General features: G+C 55.9%; 1 protein-coding gene and 1 long non-coding RNA gene across 2 annotated transcripts in view; one reads left to right on the top strand and one right to left on the bottom strand.

Annotated features, from left to right (window-relative positions):
* The window catches only part of LOC130543299 (uncharacterized), a 24,654-nt gene continuing 6,162 nt past the window's right edge, over positions 1-18,492 (bottom strand). The window contains exons 2-3 of the long non-coding RNA XR_008958542.1: positions 1,854-2,048; positions 1-1,523 (exon numbers count right to left, since the gene is read on the bottom strand). This is a non-coding gene — a long non-coding RNA (uncharacterized LOC130543299). The remainder of the gene's footprint in view (positions 1,524-1,853; positions 2,049-18,492) is intronic.
* The window catches only part of SPATC1 (spermatogenesis and centriole associated 1), a 19,004-nt gene continuing 2,287 nt past the window's right edge, over positions 1,776-18,492 (top strand). The window contains exons 1-4 of the mRNA XM_026488874.4: positions 1,776-2,050; positions 13,120-13,815; positions 13,923-14,462; positions 14,586-14,725. Coding sequence (XP_026344659.3) covers positions 1,840-2,050; positions 13,120-13,815; positions 13,923-14,462; positions 14,586-14,725 — 1,587 coding nt within the window. The 5' untranslated portion in view covers positions 1,776-1,839. The remainder of the gene's footprint in view (positions 2,051-13,119; positions 13,816-13,922; positions 14,463-14,585; positions 14,726-18,492) is intronic.

Consider the following 18,492-nt stretch of genomic DNA (forward strand, 5'->3'; position numbering starts at 1 on the left):
TTTCTTTTTTTTTCCTGTTCTATTTTTTAAATGTTTTATTTTAATCCCAGTGTGGTGAACGCACAGCGTGCTCCCAGCTTCGGGCCTACAATACCGGGACTCCCACGCAGGGCCTGCCGCACAGCCGGGCTCAGCAGTTCGGGGAGGACAGGAGCCCCAGTACCCAATACAGATGGGCCAGTCAGGTTTCTCGTGTGTGAAGAGACTTATTTTAAGGAACCGTCACATATAATTATGGGGGGCCGACAAGTCCAAATCCACAGAGCAGGCCAGCGGCCTGGACACTCAGGCAGGCTCTCGGGGATGGCCCTGAGGCCAACGTCCTCCTTCCCTGGAAAACCTCAGCTTTCTGCTCTTAAGGCCTTCAACTGATCAGACGAGGTCTGTCCACATGATTGAAGGTAACTTCCTTGACTTAAAATCAACGATTGTAGATGTTAACCGCCCTACAAAGTTCTTTCACAGCAATGTGCGAGCGAGTGTGTGACAAGCACCTGGGCACCACAGCCCGGCCACGCCGAGCCATCGACTCAAGCAGCCCAGACGCATCAACCCATGGAGAGGCCAACGGTGAGGCAGGGCTGGCTGGTACAGGCGACCGGGAAGGCCATGAGAGGCTCGTTCTCCCACGCCGGAGGATGTCCTATAAACAGCAGACGGTGGTGAAGAGACGTCGGGCCAGGCCTCCGGGGCCGGGGTCACTCAGCAGGATTACAGTCTGGGGTGTCGGAGGGGGTGGGGGCAGGCCCCATTGTGAGGTCCAGGTAGAATGCTCACCTCAGGCTGACTCCAAGCCCATCCTCACCCCCGCCTGCCTACCAGGAGCGCGCCCTCCGCCTTAGACCTGGGCTTCACTGTCCTCTCTGTCTGAGAACAGACGCCTGCAGAGCCAGTGGAGACCCCTGGGATGCTGGCGCACTTGACTCCCAAGGTCAGGCCCCCCAAGATCTCTGTGTTGATAGCTCTTAAAAAGGGAGCGTGGTGAGGACTCACAGGACTGAACTCTCGGAACCTGACAACCTGACGAGGGGCATGTCTTGGGTTCTCGAAGGACCACAGTCAGGAAAATTCAAGGAGTCGGAGAACGGAAGTGTGGGCACAGAGGGCTGCCCTGGGGGAGTTGGAATAGGGGACCCTAAGTCACCAGAAATGGAAAGTCCAAGCCCTAGGGAGCCAGGTGCTTGGACAAGGGAGCCCCAGGATCGGCAGTCAGAGAAAGGCTTTGAGCACCTCGGTTGGAAGAAAGTCTGCCCAGTGTCCAGCTATCCAAGGTAGAATGTCCCCAGGACGAGGCTGACAGGCTAAATCCACGGGTGTCCAGCCTCCCAAGGAAAGGGCACCCTGGCCAGGAAGGTGGGCGATGAGCTTTCACTCAACAGCTATTCACGAGTCACCGACCTGCCAGGCACGTGGGCCCTTTGCTGGCTGCTGGGGAGGTGCCCGACCCCCAGCCTCACTGTAGAGGGAGCCGAGCTGCACAGAGCCGGGTAAGCGCTACGGTAGAGACACGGCCGCAGGGAAGCCTAGAGAGCAGAGATGGGCTTGCTGGGTGGCAGGAGGCTGGACAGAGCAGGCATCCGCAGAGCAAAGGGGGCCCAATAGAGGAAGGGTCAGTGCACTCCAGGCCAGGGCAGGACCTGGGCACAGCCTGGAGGCATGGAGAGCAGAGAGGGCAAGGAGGAGGGCACAGCTCTGACCTCACAATACCCAGAGCCCCCTGGGCCAGGCTTGCGAGTCGCAAACTCTGGCGCCCTCCTCCAACCCGGGCAAGGCCCGGGGCCCTGGGCAGCCTCCAGGTGCAGTGCCCTCCCTCGGGCCCCTGTCCCGCTGCCCCGGGGCATGTCTCTACTCACCAATTATGAGGGCCTTCGGCATCAGATCGAGAGGCTGGTGAGGGAGAACGAGGAGCTGAAGAAGCTGGTGCGGCTCATTCGGGAGAATCACGAGCTCAAGTCGGCGATCAAGACACAAGCAGGTGGCCTGGGCATCAGCGGGTTCAGCTCGGGGCTTGGCGAGGCAGCGGCCAGCCCTTCTCAACGCCCGGGAAACTGTAAGACGGCGGGAAGGGAGGGTGGGGTCTCGGGAAGCCCCGGAGAGAGGGCACAGTTCCTACCTGCTGGGACGGTGGCCCCAGCAGATGAGGGGAGGCCAGGTGAGCACACAGACCACAGGGATGGAAGCCCCACCCACCCCGATGGTCGCAGCCCGGCCGCTCCTCTCCCCTCAGCCGGACTTCCAAGCAGCCCCAAAGACAGAGAATTTCCTAGCTCTGGAATCCAAATGAGCCACCCTGCCAGGTCCAATGTGTCACGCCCCCTCGGCCTCCCTCCCCCTCCCCCACCCTCCCCCTCAGCACCCCCATTCCTCTGCACCTAGAGGTGGCCAGGAGGCAAACGACAGCCCAAGTCCAGGGGCCAGGGTCAGAGGCCAGGACTGAAGCTGGGGTCTGGGAGGCATGAGTGTGTGACCGAGCCCTGCGGCCACAGAACACCTACAGGCTGGGGTGACTCAGAAAAAGCCAAGAAGCAGCAGGTGTTTGCAGAAAAGCCACTGAAGTGGTGATGTGTGGGGACTGAACCAGGACGGCTCCCGGAGGCCAGCAGGCCAGGGACGCTGCACAGCTGCGTGCGGTGATAGGAACAGGGAGGTGCGGGAAGGCTGGAAAGCAGGGGGCAGAAACCGGTTGGCACTGAAGATAACAGAGGGCGACTGGCGGTGGCCACGCCACTGCTGACAGCGCGTGGGGGAAAGTCACACAGGGCTAGCAGGTGATAAAATTCTGTGGTTGTCACACCACACCCTCCGCTCCCTACAGCGCCCTCCCTGTGCCAGAGAAGCCCTGTGCCCTCCGTTCCCGTCATAGGCCCTGCACCCCGCCCTCCTGAGGGCCCTTCTGGCAACAGGCCGGCCTGGAGCTGCCCTCCTTCCCTGAAAGGAGGACTCCGCTCTTTGACTGTCTCAGCCAACTGGGCCTCTGCATGAGTGTGAGTGTGGTTGTATCCCTGAGTGTGAGGTTGTATCCCTGAGTGTGAGGTTGTATCTGTGAGTGTGTGAGTGTGGTTGTATCCCTGAGTGTGAGGTTGTATCCGTGTGAGGTTGTATCTGTGAGTGTGTGAGGTTGTATTCGTGAGTGTGAGTGTGAGTGTGATTGTATCCGTGAGTGTGAGTGAGTGTGGTTGTATCTGAGTGTGAGTGTGAGTGTGAGGTTGTGTCCGTGAGTGTGAGTGTGAGTGTGAGGTTGTATCCGTGAGTGTGAGTGTGTGTGGTTGTATCCGTGAGTGTGAGTGTGAGGTTGTATCCATGAGTGTGAGTGTGAGTGTGAGGTTGTATCCATGAGTGTGAGTGTGGTTGTATCTGAGTGTGATTGTGAGTGTGAGTGTGGTTGTATCTGAGTGTGAGAGTGTGAGTGTGGTTGTATCTGAGTGTGAGTGTGAGTGTGAGGTTGTGTCCGTGAGTGTGAGGTTGTGTCCGTGAGTGTGAGTGTGGTTGTATCTGTGAGTGTGAGTGTGCGAGGTTGTGTCTGTCAGTGTGTGTGTGGCTGTATCCGTGTGAGTGTGAGTGTGGTTGTGTCTGAGTGTGAGTGTGAGGTTGTGTCCGTGAGTGTGAGTGTGTGGTTGTATCCGTGAGTTTGAGTGTGAGTGTGAGGTTGTATCCGTGAGTGTGAGTGTGAGTGTGTGGTTGTATCTGAGTGTGTGAGTGTGGTTGTATCTGAGTGTGAGTGTGTGATGTGTCCGTGAGTGTGAGTGTGGTTGTATCTGTGAGTGTGAGTGTGAGTGTGGTTGTATCTGAGTGTATGTGTGAGGTTGTATCCGTGAGTGTGAGTGTGCGAGGTTGTGTCCGTGAGTGTGTGTGAGGTTGTGTCCGTGAGTGTGAGTGTGAGGTTTTATCCGTGAGTGTGAGTGTGGTTGTATCTGTGAGTGTGAGTGTGCAAGGTTGTGTCCGTGAGTGTGTGAGTGTGGCTGTATCCGTGAGTGTGAGTGTGAGGTAATATCCGTGAGAGTGAGGTATCCGTGAGTGTGAGGTTGTATCCGTGTGTGAGTGTGGTTGTATCCGTGAGTGTGAGTGTGAGTGTGGTTGTATCCGTGAGTGTGAGTGTGTGGTTGTATCCGTGAGTGTGAGGTTGTATCCGTGAGTGTGAGGTTGTGTCCGTGAGTGTGTGAGTGTGAGGTTGTATCCGTGAGTGTGAGTGTGAGGTTGTATCCGTGAGTGTGAGGTTGTACCCATGAGTGTGAGTGTGAGTGTGAGGTTGTATCCGTGAGCAGGAGTGTCTGTGCAGTTGTACCTTGAGTGGGGGTGTCAGGGCCAGTGAGCGGTGAACAATGTGGCTGACAAGGTCAGCAGAGGTCAGTTCAGCAAGGACCGCAGGTGACCTCCTAAAGGCAGCCGGCAGGGCCGGGAAGTTTCTGGCAGGGCAACCATGCTTATGCTGCAGAAAGCTCAGTCCTGCTGGGCGGGAAAGGGATCCGCAGGAGGCCAGAGCGAGGCAGGGAGCTGGTGGAGGCCAAGGCTCTTGCACTCATCCAGGTGGGAGGCCATGTGGGAACCAGAGGTAGAGAAATCCCTTGAGTTACTTAAGAAAACGAAGTGGGGGACGTGAGGGACAAAAGAGGATGTTCTGGCAGAAGTGGCTGGGTGACGGGCGCCGTGACCTCCCGAGACTGCAGAAGTCTCCGTCCCCTCGTCCAGCCAGGAAAGATCCCTGCGGGGACCTCACAGGAACCTTCTCTGGCCACTTCCTCGTTCTGCCTGCTCCCTGGCCCGCTCCTTATGACTCGCCTTCCTCGTGGAATCAGGCTTCTGTTCTTGATTTGCTCTTGTGAACTCAACCTCCACTTCCTCTTTCTGGGACCCCCTGTGTTCTGGGTCCTCGTGAACCCTGCAGTTCCCAGCTCTGCACCCCTCCCCGCCAAGGGCCGCAAGAGGACACACAGCCTGGGCTTGTGGGTGCTCACGACAGCGCGGGCCCACTCGGGCTGGGAGCACACACGACGCCTGCGTGCGGCAACTGCTGAGCTGAAGCTCCAGGAGACATCAGGGCCGGAGAGAGAAGATTCAAGAGAGGTCAACGCTGAAGCCACAGGAGGGAGGAGGCCAGCTGGGAAGGGGCAGCAGAGCCAGCACAGGAGAGAAGCAGAGACAAAACCTCAATGAGTAATGTCACGGAGGCCAAGACACAGCTATGAGGGGCAGCACATCAACGGAGTAAAGGCTGCGGAGAGGTCAGGCAACAAAAGTGCTAAAGACGTGGGGGCCTCCGATGACCTGGTGGGAACAAGCTTGGTTAGACTTGAACCCCACCAGACACAAGCGGCCCAGGCCCTGAGGGCAAGAGCCAAGTGTGCCAGAGGGAACGAGACGACAGGGGCTTGGACCTAGTTCCTCAAGTGTGGCCACAAGCAGGCAGCTGCTGGACCACAACTTGCAGCCAAGCTTCTCGAGACGGCAGATACCCGAGTTCGTTACCTTCGGGAGGGAAGACACTGGGGAAGGCGTGGAAGGTGCCGAAGAGAACAGGGGCACTTCCCGGAGGGGAGGAGGGCAGCCCTGCCCCTGTCCTGGAGGCAAGGAAGGCAGGGGGCTGCAGAAGCTCCAGAACCAGGGCTTCCGTCTTCCCTGTAAACTCGACATCCTCTGCGAGCGGAAGACGAGGAAGGTCTGCGACAGAGTGAGCTCGGAAGGAACTGAGAGAGGAGCCCGGCACCTGCATCTGGCTGTTCCTGGCTGTGGCTCATAAAAGCAGCCACCAACCTGCCCCAGCAGCACTCGCCAGGGTGGGGACGGGGAGGTGGCAGGGACGCTCACTCCCGCTCGCGTCGCCCGGCAGGCAGAGCTAAGGGCAAGTTTGGGCACCTCACAGAGGGAAACAGGGACGGCCGAGCTGTTGATGCGGAGAAAAGAAACACGGCAGCGTGCTGGAGGTCAGCAGGGACGTCAAGACCAGGTGCCGGGTGTTCTTCTGAGCCGGGCACGGGCACCACTTCATGGTCAGCGTGGGTCAGCGGAGCAGCGGGAGGTGACGACACCGTGGCTGTGGCCGCATTAACTTCACAGGGAAAAAACAGGTGCCAAGAGGTTCAGGCCTTGGCCCGGTGAACGTGGCAGGTGGGAGGAAGAGCCAGGATGGGATTAGGACTTCAAGGCCTCCTGCTCCCGAGGGCTCGGGCGTGTGCTCAGAGCCGGGCGCTGGGATGCATCAGGATGGAGGGGAAGTCAGGGCTGTGGGAGGAGCGACTAAACGAGGCCACACTGAGTGCTCAGGTGACTAAAGTGGACTGCCCCTGCCCCCACTGGTCCGCCTGGCTCCCAACACAGACGTAGTCAGGACAGGACAGGCCATCAGGCAGGGCAGCCGGGGGTGGGGGCTCTATTGCTCCTCCTCCTGGTACCTCCCCCCACTCCTCCTTCACCTAAGGCCATTCTGTTCCCCAGCCCCCACTGCCTGCTGCCCTCCTCCCTGTCCTCTCTTGGGGGCTGCAGGCTGCCAGAAGTTCCTGAGGCAGGGGGCAGCCTACATCCTTTTCCCAGAAGGGCTTTCACCACCCCTGCTCCCCACCTCCCTGCCCCTGCGCTTCCCCCAAACCAGGGGCTTCCTTCCCGCCTCAAAGTCGGTCCACCCTCTCAGGGTCTCCTCTGACCTTCCCCAACCCCTCGCCCCAGGACCCATCCCTCCATAAGAACCCCAGCCAGCCCCCCAAAACTCTTCTCACACCCCTCAGGACCAGGGTCCCCAGGATGCAAACCCACCCCAGGAGCTGACGCTCAGCATCCTAGATGTGTCCTCCCAGGACCTGTCCCCCTGGAGACCCGTCCTCCTCCTCCTCAGGCACCCCACCGGCGCCCCGGACCCGCCACCCTCAGGGCCGGTCCCCTGTCTCAGGACCTGTCATCATCCCCCCTCGCTCTTTCCCCCTTTCCTGCCGCCACAGCACTGTTGGAACCGTGGGCTGGAGCCCCTGAGCTCACCCGTCTCCCCGCTGTGCTCCCAGCCCCCCTCTCCATCCTCCCGGGTCCGAAGAAACAGCCCCCGGAGCTCTAGCCCCGCCCCCAGGCAAAGCCCCGCCCCCGCCGCTGTCTCCCACGGGAACCTGACTCCTCCCGAGCCCGCCCCTGAGCGCCAGGGGCGGGGTTCGAGGCTGAGGGCCGGGCGGTGGGCGGGCCGGGGGCGGTGTCCGAGGCCCGAGGGTAGGCGGTAGACGGGGGGCTGGTGAGGGGCCTGGGGCAAGACCACCCCCAACCCCGCCGCCATCCCGTCCCCTCCACCTCCCTCCCCCCCAGCCCGGGACCCCAGTGGGGAGGCAGCGCGAAGCAGGGATTGCCGCTGGGAGGAGCAAGTTGGGGGGGGGGCGGTCAGAAGTTCAGTTAAGCAGTTTAATGCACCGTAAAAGTGCATTTGCAAATCTAAGACATTTGCTTGTCTAACTTTAATCGTCCCATGTAACAAAACTTCCTGGACCCTAAATAATTCTTACATGTAAAATAAATACAAACGCAGTGAATCCAAAACTCTTTAAGGTTCTAATACTCTAAACCTGGCAAGATTTCAACTCACAAATCTAAACCAATTAAATATAAATTATAAAAAGACGCAAGGGGGCCTGTGGCTAGCTGGGTGGTGGAGCATGTGACTCTGATCTGGAGGTTGTGAGCTTAAGCCATGACATGAGGTGCGAACAGGGGTCCCCAGCCAGCCTCCGCTTAAGAGATTTCAGTGTCAATAGCATCTGATTTCACTCATATGTAGCATTTAGGAAACAAAACAAATGAGCAAAGGGGAAAAAGAGAGAAAAAGAAAGAGAAAGGCAAACCAAGAAACAGACTGTTAAAGATAGAGAACACCCTGATGGTGACCAGAGGGGGAGGCATCTTAAACAGGGGATAGGGATTAAGGAGCCCACCTGTCGTGATGAGCACAGGGGGGTGTATGGAACCGTCGAATCAGTGTGCTCTACACCTGAGACTAATATGACACCATATGTTAACTAACTGAAATCCAAATTAAAACTAAACAAGATATTTCAGTCCCAGAGCTTTGTATTCTAATACAAAATGTACATGTGATTATTTAATCTTTTTATAATTTGCATTTAATTGATTTTTAAAAAGATTTTATTTATTTATTTGTTTGTTTATTTATTTATTTACTTATTGGAGAGAGAGAGCGAGCACCATGCACCCATGTAGGGAGGAGCAGAGGGGGAGGAGGGGCAGAGGGAAAGAATCTCGAGGGGACTCCTCCCTGAGCAGAGCCCCACACAGGGCTGGATCCCACCACCAGAGACCATGATCTGAGCAGAAACCAAGAGTTTGATGCTTAACTGACTGAGCCACCCTGGGGCCCCTGATTGTTTTTTTTTTTTTTTAACCTAAATGCCTGTGACCCCAGTGAATCATTTTTAAAATAACAGTTTTATTGAGATATAATTCACATACCACACAACTCACCCATTTATAGTCTGTGATTCAGTAGTTTTTCATATATTCACAGGGTTGCACAAACATCACCACAATTTTAGAAACCTTCATCAGCCAGAAAGAAACCCTTTAGCTATGATGCTCCTACCACCTATCCCTCTACAGCTCTCAGCAACCATTTATCTACTTTCTGTCTTTATGGGTTTGCCTACTCTGGGCATTTCTTATAAATGGAATCATATGTATGTGGCTTTTGTGTCTGGTTTCGTTCACCCAGCACAATGTTTTCAAGGTTTATCCATGCTGTAGAGTGAATCAGTACTTTCAGCTGGTTATTAGAATGTGTTGTTGCTGTTTCATGGATGAATACTATTTCGTTAATGGATACACCACATTTTGCTTATCCATTCATCAGTTAATGGACTTTTGGGTGGTTTCCTCTTTTTGGCCATTGTGAATAACACTGCTATAAACACCCATACATGAGTTTTTGGATGGATTTATGTTTCCATTCTTCATGGGTATGTATCTAAGAGTAGAACTGCCGGGTCATATGGTAACTGTACATGTAACTGTTTGAGGAACTGCCAGATTGTTTCCCAAGGTGGCTGCACTATTTTTCATTCCCACCAGCAATGTACGAGTGTTCCAATTTCTCCATATCCTTACCCATACTTATTATCTGATTTTTTTTATTATAGGCATCCGAGTGTGAAGTGGTTCTGATTTGCATTTCCCTGTTGCATAATAATGCTGAGCATCTTTTCTGTGCCAATTGGCCTTTTGTATATCATCCTTGAGAGTGTCTGTTCATGTCCTTTGCCCATTTTTAAGTCGGGCAACTTGTTGTTTTTTTTTTATTATTGAGTTGTAAGAGTTCTTTATAGATTCTGGGTACAGGTCCCTTATCAAATGTATGACTCACAAATACTTTCTCTCATTCCATGGGTTGTCTTTTTACTTTCTTGATGGTATCTTTTGAAGCACAGATGCTTTTAATTTTGATGAAATCCATCTCATCTATTGTTTCTTTTGTTGCTCCCAGTTTTGGGGCCACATCTAAGAATACATGGCCAAATCCAGGGTCATGGAAATTTACCTATGTTTTCTTCTGAGAATTTTACAGTTTTAGTTCTTACATTCAGGCCTTTGGTCCATTTAACTTTTGTATATGGTGCGAGGTAAGCATCCAACTTCATTCTTTTACATGTGGATTCCAGTAGTCTCATCACCATTTTTTGAAAAGATTATTCTTTCCCCCATTGAACAGTCTTGGCCCCCTTGTTGAAAATCAGACCACAGATACATGGGTTTACTTCTGGACTCCCTATTCTACTCCATTGACCTATATGTCCCTCACTATGCCAGTGCCACATAATCTTGATTTCTGCAGCTTTGTACTAAATTTTGAAATCTGAAACTAAGTTCTCCAACTTTCTTCTTCCTCCCTTCCTTCCTTGCTTTCTTCTCTCTCTGTCTTTCTTTCTTAGGTAGTGTAAGAGGGAGAAGTGCAGGGTGGCTAAGTGGCACCTGTAACAATGGCTTCTCTCTTTTAAAATGTGGCTTTGGCCATTCTGGGTCCCTTGCAATTCTTTGTGAATTTTAGGATCAGCTTGTCAGTCTCTACAAAGAAGTCAGTTTGGATTCTGACACGTTGTATTGAATCTGCAGGTGAACTTGGGGAGTATTGTTACCAACAATATTAAATCTTCCAATTCAGGAACATGGGGTGCTTCTCCATTTATTAGATCTTCTTTAATTTCTTCCAAAAATGTTTGTAGTTTTCCTGAGGCGCCTGGGTCGCTCAATCAATTAAGCATCTGCCTTCGGCTTGGGTCATGATCTCAGGGTCCCGGGATGGAGCCCCACATCGGGCTCTCTGTTCAGCGGGAAGTCTGCTTCTTCTTCTGCCCCTCACCTGGCTCATGCTCGCGCTCTCTCTCTCTCAAATAAAAAAATTAATTTTTTTTAAGTAAAGTTTTGGGATATCTTGCCACATATTCTGTAGAGTGTCCCAAGGGCATAGATTTTTTTTTTAAAGATTTATTTATGTGACAGAGAGACAGCCAGCGAGAGAAGGAACACAGCAGGGGAGTGGGAGAGGAAGAAGCAGGCTCCCAGTGAGGAGCCCAATCCAGGACTCTTCCCGGAACGCTGGGATCACGCCCTGAGCCAAAGGCAGACGCTCAACGACTACGCTACCCAGGCGCCCCAACTGAGGGCATAGATTTAAACAAGCCCAGGGACTTCCAAAGGAATGTCAGGATGTTTCTGAGGGTCTTAGGGAGGTTAGATTTAGCAGTACGCATTAAGGACCACTAGAATGTCTGTTTTCAGGGGAAAGAACCAATAATAAAGATTTACATAGGTATCATGGTCAATATCACTCATCTTCAGGGAAACACAGATCAGAACCACAATGAGCTATTACCTCACGCCGGTAGGAATGGCTAAAATTAACAACACAGGAAACAATAGATGTTGGTGAGGATGTGGAGAAAGGGGAGCCCTCTTACACTGTTGGTGGGAATGCAAGCTGGTGCAGCCACTCTGGAAAACAGTGTGGAGGTTCCTCAGAAAGTTAAAAATAGAGCCACCCTATGACCCAGCAGTTGCACTACTAGGTATTTACCCCAAAGATACAAAAACAGTAATTCAAAGGGATACATGTACCCCTATGTTCATAACAGCATTATCTATAATAGTGAAGATATGGAAGCAGCCCAAGTTCCATCGATAGATGAACAGATAAAGAAGATGCAGTGTGTACATACACACACATACATAGCGTGAAATATTACTCAGGCATAAAAAAAGAATGGCGGGGGGCTGGGTGGCTCAGTCATTAGGCGCAGGTCATGATTCCAGTGTCCTGAGATCAAGCACCGCATCGGGCTCCCTGCTCAGCGGGAAGCCTGCTTCTCTCTCTCCCACTCCCCCTGCTTGTGTTCCCTCTCTCGCTGTGTCTCTCTCTGTCAAATAAATAAATAAAACCTTTAAAAAAATTTTTTTAATGAAATCTTGCCTTTTGCAACGATATGGATGGAATTAGAGGGTATTATGCTACGCAAAATTTCACTCATATGTGGAATTTAAGAAACAGGCAAATGGAGGGAAGGAGGGAGGGAGGGAGGGAGGGAGGGAGGGAGGGAGGGAGGGAGAGACAAACCAGGAAACAGTATCTTAACTCTAGAGAACACACTGATGGTTGCCAGAGGGGAGGAGGGGGTGGGGGAAGCAGGTGATGGGGATTAGGGAGGGCACTTGTCCTGACATAATGAGCACCAGGTGACGTGTGCAAGTGCTGAATCACTATATTGTACCCCTGAAACTAATATTACGGTGTATATTAACTACGCTGGAATTAAAATTAAAAAGCTAATAAAAAAAAGACCGATGTAGTAGAATTATTTGTCATTGGGAAAATTGGAATCGATTTGCATGCCCAAGGATTGGAAGAGGCTCCGTGAACAGCCCGAGCCTGGCCGGGGAGCCCGGCAGCCACCCTGAGCACTGTTCTGAGAAGGGTGGTGCTGGAGGCGGTCCAGGGAGAAGACAGGGAGGACCTAGGGACGTGGAGGACAGATAAGGCTGCCCCCTGTTGGTACGTGGCCCTGGAGCTAAGCACGAATTTTACCTTTTTAATGGTTGAAAGAAAATCAAAAGACTACTATTTCTGGACATTCCAAAAGTACAGGAAATTCAAAGAGGAGTGTCTGTGAATGAAGCTCTGTTGCCACGGACCCACGTTGGTCTCCATGTTGTCTGTGGCGGCCCCGCCAGCTCAGCGGCCGGGCTGAGTTGTTACAACAGAGACCCGATGGCCTGTGAAACTGGAAACATTTACCACCAGCCCTTCATGGAAAAGGTTCGTCGACCCGTGATCTATAAAACGCGTGGAGAAAGTCTTCAAGGCAGCACGGAGCTTCGTCGTGACGAACAGTGGGGCAAGAGGGCTACCCGCGTCTTCTAATCTTACGCTCACTTTTCTGCGGCTCAGCCTGTGGGGCTTTAGAACGAGCGTAGCAGTTCCCTGCACCCTCCCCCAGCTTCTGTGCCCCCAGGGGCCTTCTCTCCTACAACAGTGGTCATTCAAGGGCACTGTCCTCAGGAACCCAAGGAAACGGCTGTGAGGCCCCGTCACAGGGACCCATGAGTGTGAAGACGAGTGTCTGGGCCAACCCGCCCTCCTGAACCCACATTTCCTGTTCCCAGAGACACTGCCTGTTCTAGCCCCGGCCTCCCCGAGGGCCCCCACCGGGGGAGGCTAGGCTGTCCCCACAACAACAGCGGGCAGGAGGCCGGGACCCACTCCTCCCCACCAGGGTCTGGATGGGTCAACTCGGCAACCTGGGGGACCAGCCACCTGGAGACCCTCCTCAGTGAGGGTCAGCAGCTCAGTGCTGTGGGCACATGGAGGGGTGGGCAGCTGGGGAAGGTCCCTATGACTCGGGGACGGGTGTGCAGAGAAGTGAGCCTGGAGGAGCAAGGCATCCTCAGAAGACAGAGAGACAAAGGGCCGGACCCTCATGGGGGATCTGTGGAGGTGCCCCCCAGACCCCCCAAAGGTAGAGGGCCATTGTCTGGCCCACCTAAGAGATGAGGCTCAGAGCTGGTCTGCTCATCAGAGGCAGGCAAGCAACTTGGCCTAGGCCCCTTCCTCGCTGGGCCTGCCTGGGGTCTCAGTGCTTTCTCTGTGTCCCCCAGGTGTCTTCCTGCCCCCGTCCCCGGCAGCAGCAAATGAGCCTATCCTGGATGAAGCGGGGATTATGACTCTGGCGCCCCTGGCCGACATGCTAAACAGCCCGCAGCCCAGCCCCGCATCAGGCCCCATCGTGAACCCTCTGACGGGCCCCCTCAACACAGTGCTGCCTGGCCCAGGGTCCATGTCACAGAGCGGCCCGCTCACCAGCCTCCTGACCGGCCCCATGGCAGTGTCCCCAGGGGGCACACTGGCCAGCTCCCTGGGCTTGCCCTCAACTGGCCCCCTGACTCCGAGCGGCCATCTGACCGGCCCCATGGCAGTGTCCCCAGGGGGCACACTGACCAGCTCCCTGGGCCTGCCCTCAACTGGCCCCCTGACTCCGAGCGGCCATCTGACCGGCCTCATGGCAGTGTCCCCGGGGGGCACACTGACCAGCTCCCTGGGCCTGCCCTCAACTGGACCCCTGACTCCGAGCAGCCCCCTGATGGCCCCGATGACAGGCACAGTGGCCGTCTCTCTGAGCAGCCCCCTGCTCACCTCCACGGCTGCTCCGCTAGGTGTTTCTCAGAACCTTCTGGCCAACCCCATGAGCAACCTGGTGCTGTCGGAGGCCCCGAGGGTGCGGCTGTCAGAGCCGCTCCGAGGATGCCCCTCCGGACCCCATCCCTCGGCTGGAGCAGGGCCCGCCACCACCAAAGGTAACTGGCTCAGGGAGAGGGACAACAGCCCCCTTTCCCCCCGCCAGGCCTGTCCTTGGTCCTGCCCTGACCCTCCTTCTCTCCTTTCTGCCCCACCGCGGCACTAGTCCCAATCTCCACTGAGCATCCCCAGCCGACCCAGGACCTGGAGCCCTTCAGCATGTCGTTTGTGGGTTCACCCATCCAGGCCTCCACCCCTATCGGGACCAGGGGCACGCCTGGGCCCATGACCACCTTCTCCTACAGCAGCTCAGATGCCCGGACCCAGCCCAGTGCCCCTCAGGGACAAGTAGTTCCTGCATCTGTCCCTACCACCCCAACTGTCTCTCCAACTGCCACAGTCCTTGTCCCTATCCCCACTCCTGCCCCCCAAGCTACCACCAACTACACCCCCTCGAGCACCACCCACATTGCCCAGGGCCCCCCCCAATCTCCCACCCGGGCACACCACCCTCCCACCCAGCCCTCGCCCACCCCGCACTCCCCTCCACGAAACCCCCACTCCCCGCCCCGAACTTCATCCTCCCCGGCTACAGTCAACGACAGCCGGGGCCCACGTGGCACAGAGACCTCTCGGAAAAGCATCCTCGAGTTGGAACGGAAGCTGGCCCACCGAAAGACCAGCAAGTTCCCTGAGAGCCCCCGAGGTCAGTTACACAAGTTCAGCACGGGGCGGGGGCTCCCCTGATGGCCTTGTAGACCTCCCTGGCACTAGCCTGGGCTGCTGACCATGGCCACCGACCACTCCTTCCACCCCTTGTTGTCCCCAGAGTCAAAGCAGCTAGCCTGGGAGAGGCTGGTGGGGGAGATCGCCTTCCAGCTGGACCGTAGGATCCTGTCCAGCATCTTCCCCGAGCGTGTGCGTCTCTATGGCTTCACTGTCTCCAACATTCCGGAGAAGATCATCCAGGTATGTGGGGCCCATCTCCCACTCAGAGGGCCTGCTCCTTTCACCTGTCAGGGACGGGGAGCATGCTGGCCTTGGAGGAGCTGCTGGGGGATCCCGCACTCCAGCCTGGCCAAGCACACCAGGATCCGAGGCCCCCCTGGGATGAAGGAAGCACGGTGTTCAGTACAAGCGGCCAGGGCGTCTGGCATGAGGAGCCCGTGCCCTTAGCCGCATGCCTCCCCAGGGGACAGGGCAGGGGAAAGTCCTGAGCGTGGTCAGGCTTGCACTCTTCTCCTTTGCCACTGTGATGACCTCCATAGGGCCAGCCCTCACTACCAGGGACCCTCCCCAGACTAGCAGAGCTGATGTCTTCCCCACCTCGTTGGTACCCTCAAGGGTCACTGGGGTGCCACAGGAAGGGCAGGTCCCAGAACCTCTGAGCAGCTGATGGCCTCATGGCCAGGGGCCTCAGGCCCAGGCTCATTCCAGTATATTCTTGGCATGCCATTCCCTGAGCCTGCTTCTGTTGAGGGACACGGAGGACAATGCTTCCCAAAGGTGCTTGGGCACGTCTCCCTTGCCACCATGCATGGGAAGCTCTCCAAGGCAATGGGAGGGGGAGCAGGCATGGGATAAGGGCTGTGCTTGGCGGGATGCCAGAAGTGGCTGTCCAGAATGACAGCATGTGTGCCCCTCCCCCACCAATGCGCCAACTCTGGGTGGGACCCCATGCCTCGGGGTGGGGGAGGTGGGCCGTTTAGGCTTTCTTTGGGAAATAGCCCTCTGTGCACCCAGCCACGTTCTCTCAGGCGTCCTTTCCAGTAGACCATAGACCTGGTGTGCGATCCACAGGCCTAACTTCTGTTCGAGTGCGCCCCTTTGTACCCGGGCTCGCACCTGCCTTTTCTCTTCCTTAGCGTGTCCTTTGGTCGCGTCATCAGAATTATCCACTTTTTCCTTGATTGCTTGCACTTCTCATGTCTCACTGAAGGCTAGAGCAGTAGAGGGCAAGGGAGCTGCCCAGCCCTGCCTCGGTCCTCCCGCCCGGGCCCACACGTGTGGGCTCTCGGGACTGCCACTCGGACCCTCCCCAGCCCACGGCACAGTGACAGCCTGGGCACCTCTCTTCTTCCGGACTGTCTCTGCTCCTTTGGGCCCTTCACTCCTCACCGTGAATTTTAGGGTCATGAGTCAAGTTCCAGGACAAACCTGGTTCAAAGGTGCAGTTTTGCTGGGAAGTTTCCTTCAGTGTCGGTCGTTCTACGCACCTGCCGTTTCTGCGGCTCGCATATGCGGCGCCCGCTGTGGTCGTGTTTGGTGTGACGACCCCCGACTCACATCCGGGGACCTGGGCCGCCACTGCTGTGTCCCGAGCATACACCGGCCATGGCTGTTTGAACACTGGCAAACCACGAGGAGAAGCACAATGTTATGTGTCTAAAACGTCACATCCGACGCGCAAGGGGCGAAGAAGACATTTAATCACAAGCACAAGTCGAGCTCCCACGTGAAGTTGGGTAGGAAATGGTGGAAGGGGTTCCCGACTGTTGGAGAACGCCCGTTGAGACGGGAGCTGATGAAGACGCGGGGCCACCGCTGTGGGGGTCGGCGCGAGAATAACGGCCTAGGCCGCGGAACGAACAGTCACGGCACCAAGCGGCCTAGAGAGGAGGCAGGAAGGTGAGAGCAGCGGTTTCTTCCGGCATCTGGGGAAGTCGAGGAGCTGGACACCCTCAGCCAGGGCCCCGGCTGCCGTCTTGGGACCCGGGCCGGGGGTGCTGTGGCCTTCACCAAACACTCATCTGCCCATTCTGCTCCCCCGCCACCATTCCAGAGCCACCGGCCCCTCACCTGCCATCGGCAATGACCCGTGCTGCCTAGGGCCACACCCTTGCCGCCCAAGCTCCTGAGAAGCGGGTCTGCGGGAGCCCACCCGCACAGAAGTCGCCTTCGGGGCCGGCAGACACCGCCTGGCTCGCCCTCTGCAGAGCCCGCTGCAGGCTGAGGTCTGGTGCCACGTGAGGAGCATAGAGACCATCCTGCTCTCAAGGCCACCCGCGCCCCGTGGCCCGTTTGCGGGTTCCTATCAGCACGCACCCCCGCTTTGCCCAGATTTCTATGTCCTTCCTCAGAACCTCTTGTGCTTCTGCACGTTGAACCCCAGCATCGGCTGTTGCTAGAATCCCTCAGTTCTATCCAGACCCACTAAACCGGCTCCAACCTGGTGTCCAAACCGGGCTCGTTGGCTTCACAAATGCTGTGCGGGTTGGCCGCTGAAAAGCTTTCCTAGAGCCCCACTGCTGAATGAGGGCTCGTGGACAATCTCCACGGAATCCGGCCATCTTCTTTAAAAGTTCACGGTTACCTGCGCCATCTTTTTTTTCTTTTAAGATTTTGTTTATTTATTTGATAGAAAGAGAAGGAGAGCACAAGTAGGCAGAGGGGCAGGCAGAGGGAGAGGGAGAAGCAGGCTCCCCGCCGAGCAGGGAGCCCTATGTGGGGCTCGATCCTAGGACTCTGGGATCATGACCTGAGCCGAAGGCAGACGCCTAACTGACTGAGCCACCAGGGCACCCCCAGCTGTGCCACCTTTTAAGCTCTGATTCCGATCCTAAACCACTCTGCATCCCCGGGGGTTTTAATGCCCTGAGATGCTGTTTGCGGTTATTTACGACGTCCGTAACATCGCTACTGTTGCGGAGAACATGCCCAGCTGCTGTGACAGACCTGCAGCCAGGTGTCCACTTCTCCCACAGGCTGTGGGACCCTGCTGTCCAACCCCCAGCGGCAACAGGGTCCAGGGGTCCGGGACTCGGCCCAGGGGCAGAACTCACAGTCTCGGTCTCGTCCCATTGGCTCGGGCTTAGTGACGTCAGGCCTTGCTGCCGGGGGGCGGGAGCGCGGTCCCCTGGCATTCACTCCTATTATGGGGCATTCAGTGCATGCCAAGTTCATACCAAATAGACAGTCTCTGCCCTCGAGGAGCTCACCCACTCCCCGGAGGCCTGCAGTAAATAAGAAAAGCCATAAATATTCATGCTAGAGGTTTAGGGGGTGATACATGCTATGAGGGGCAGGAGACTTTGAGGGTGAGAGCTGGCACTCAGTTGGCCTTGCTGTCTCCCCCCACACACCCACCTATACTCTGGCCAACTCCAACCTCCTGGGAAAGCCCCTCCCTCCTCTATTCCTTTGAAACACAATTCTGCTCAATGTGAGAGCCCACTGATGTGACCTGTAGAAATGGGAGCCCCTTGTGTTGGTGCAGACCAGCACAGACACTGTGCTCAGCACCCCCTAGAGACATTTCTTTTCATCTTCAGAACAGCTGTCAGGAGGTCTGGTTTCCTGCGCGTCATAGCAGGGAAACTGAGGCTCAGATCCAGTATGGTGATAGGAGCGGCCATTGAAACTGGCTCTCCGTGGGGGCCCCTTGCTCTGTGCTCTGCCTCCCGGCACCTTCCATGCCACGCATGCTGTTCCTTGTCCTGGAAGTTCCTTGCCCCTGTTGTCCTCATCCATCAGACATCAGCTCTGTCCCCTCCCTCCAGAATGCCCCCCAGGCCGCCTGGTTGCTCTCCGTGGCAGCACTCACAGTCCTGTCCTCCTGCTAAGCCTTATCTCCCCTGTGAACTCAGAGGACTGCTCACGCTTGAATCCCATCACCTGCTACAGTGCCCTGCACAGGGGAGGGCTGAGAACATCCGTGGGAGGATGGACAAGACGCCCACCCTCTCTTGCCAGCTTCTGTCCATCCTCTTATATGGTCAGCATGGTCTTTTAAAGCC

Source organism: Ursus arctos, unplaced genomic scaffold (genome assembly GCF_023065955.2).
Source record: "Ursus arctos isolate Adak ecotype North America unplaced genomic scaffold, UrsArc2.0 scaffold_104, whole genome shotgun sequence".
In the NCBI taxonomy this organism is placed as follows: Eukaryota; Metazoa; Chordata; class Mammalia; order Carnivora; family Ursidae; genus Ursus; species Ursus arctos.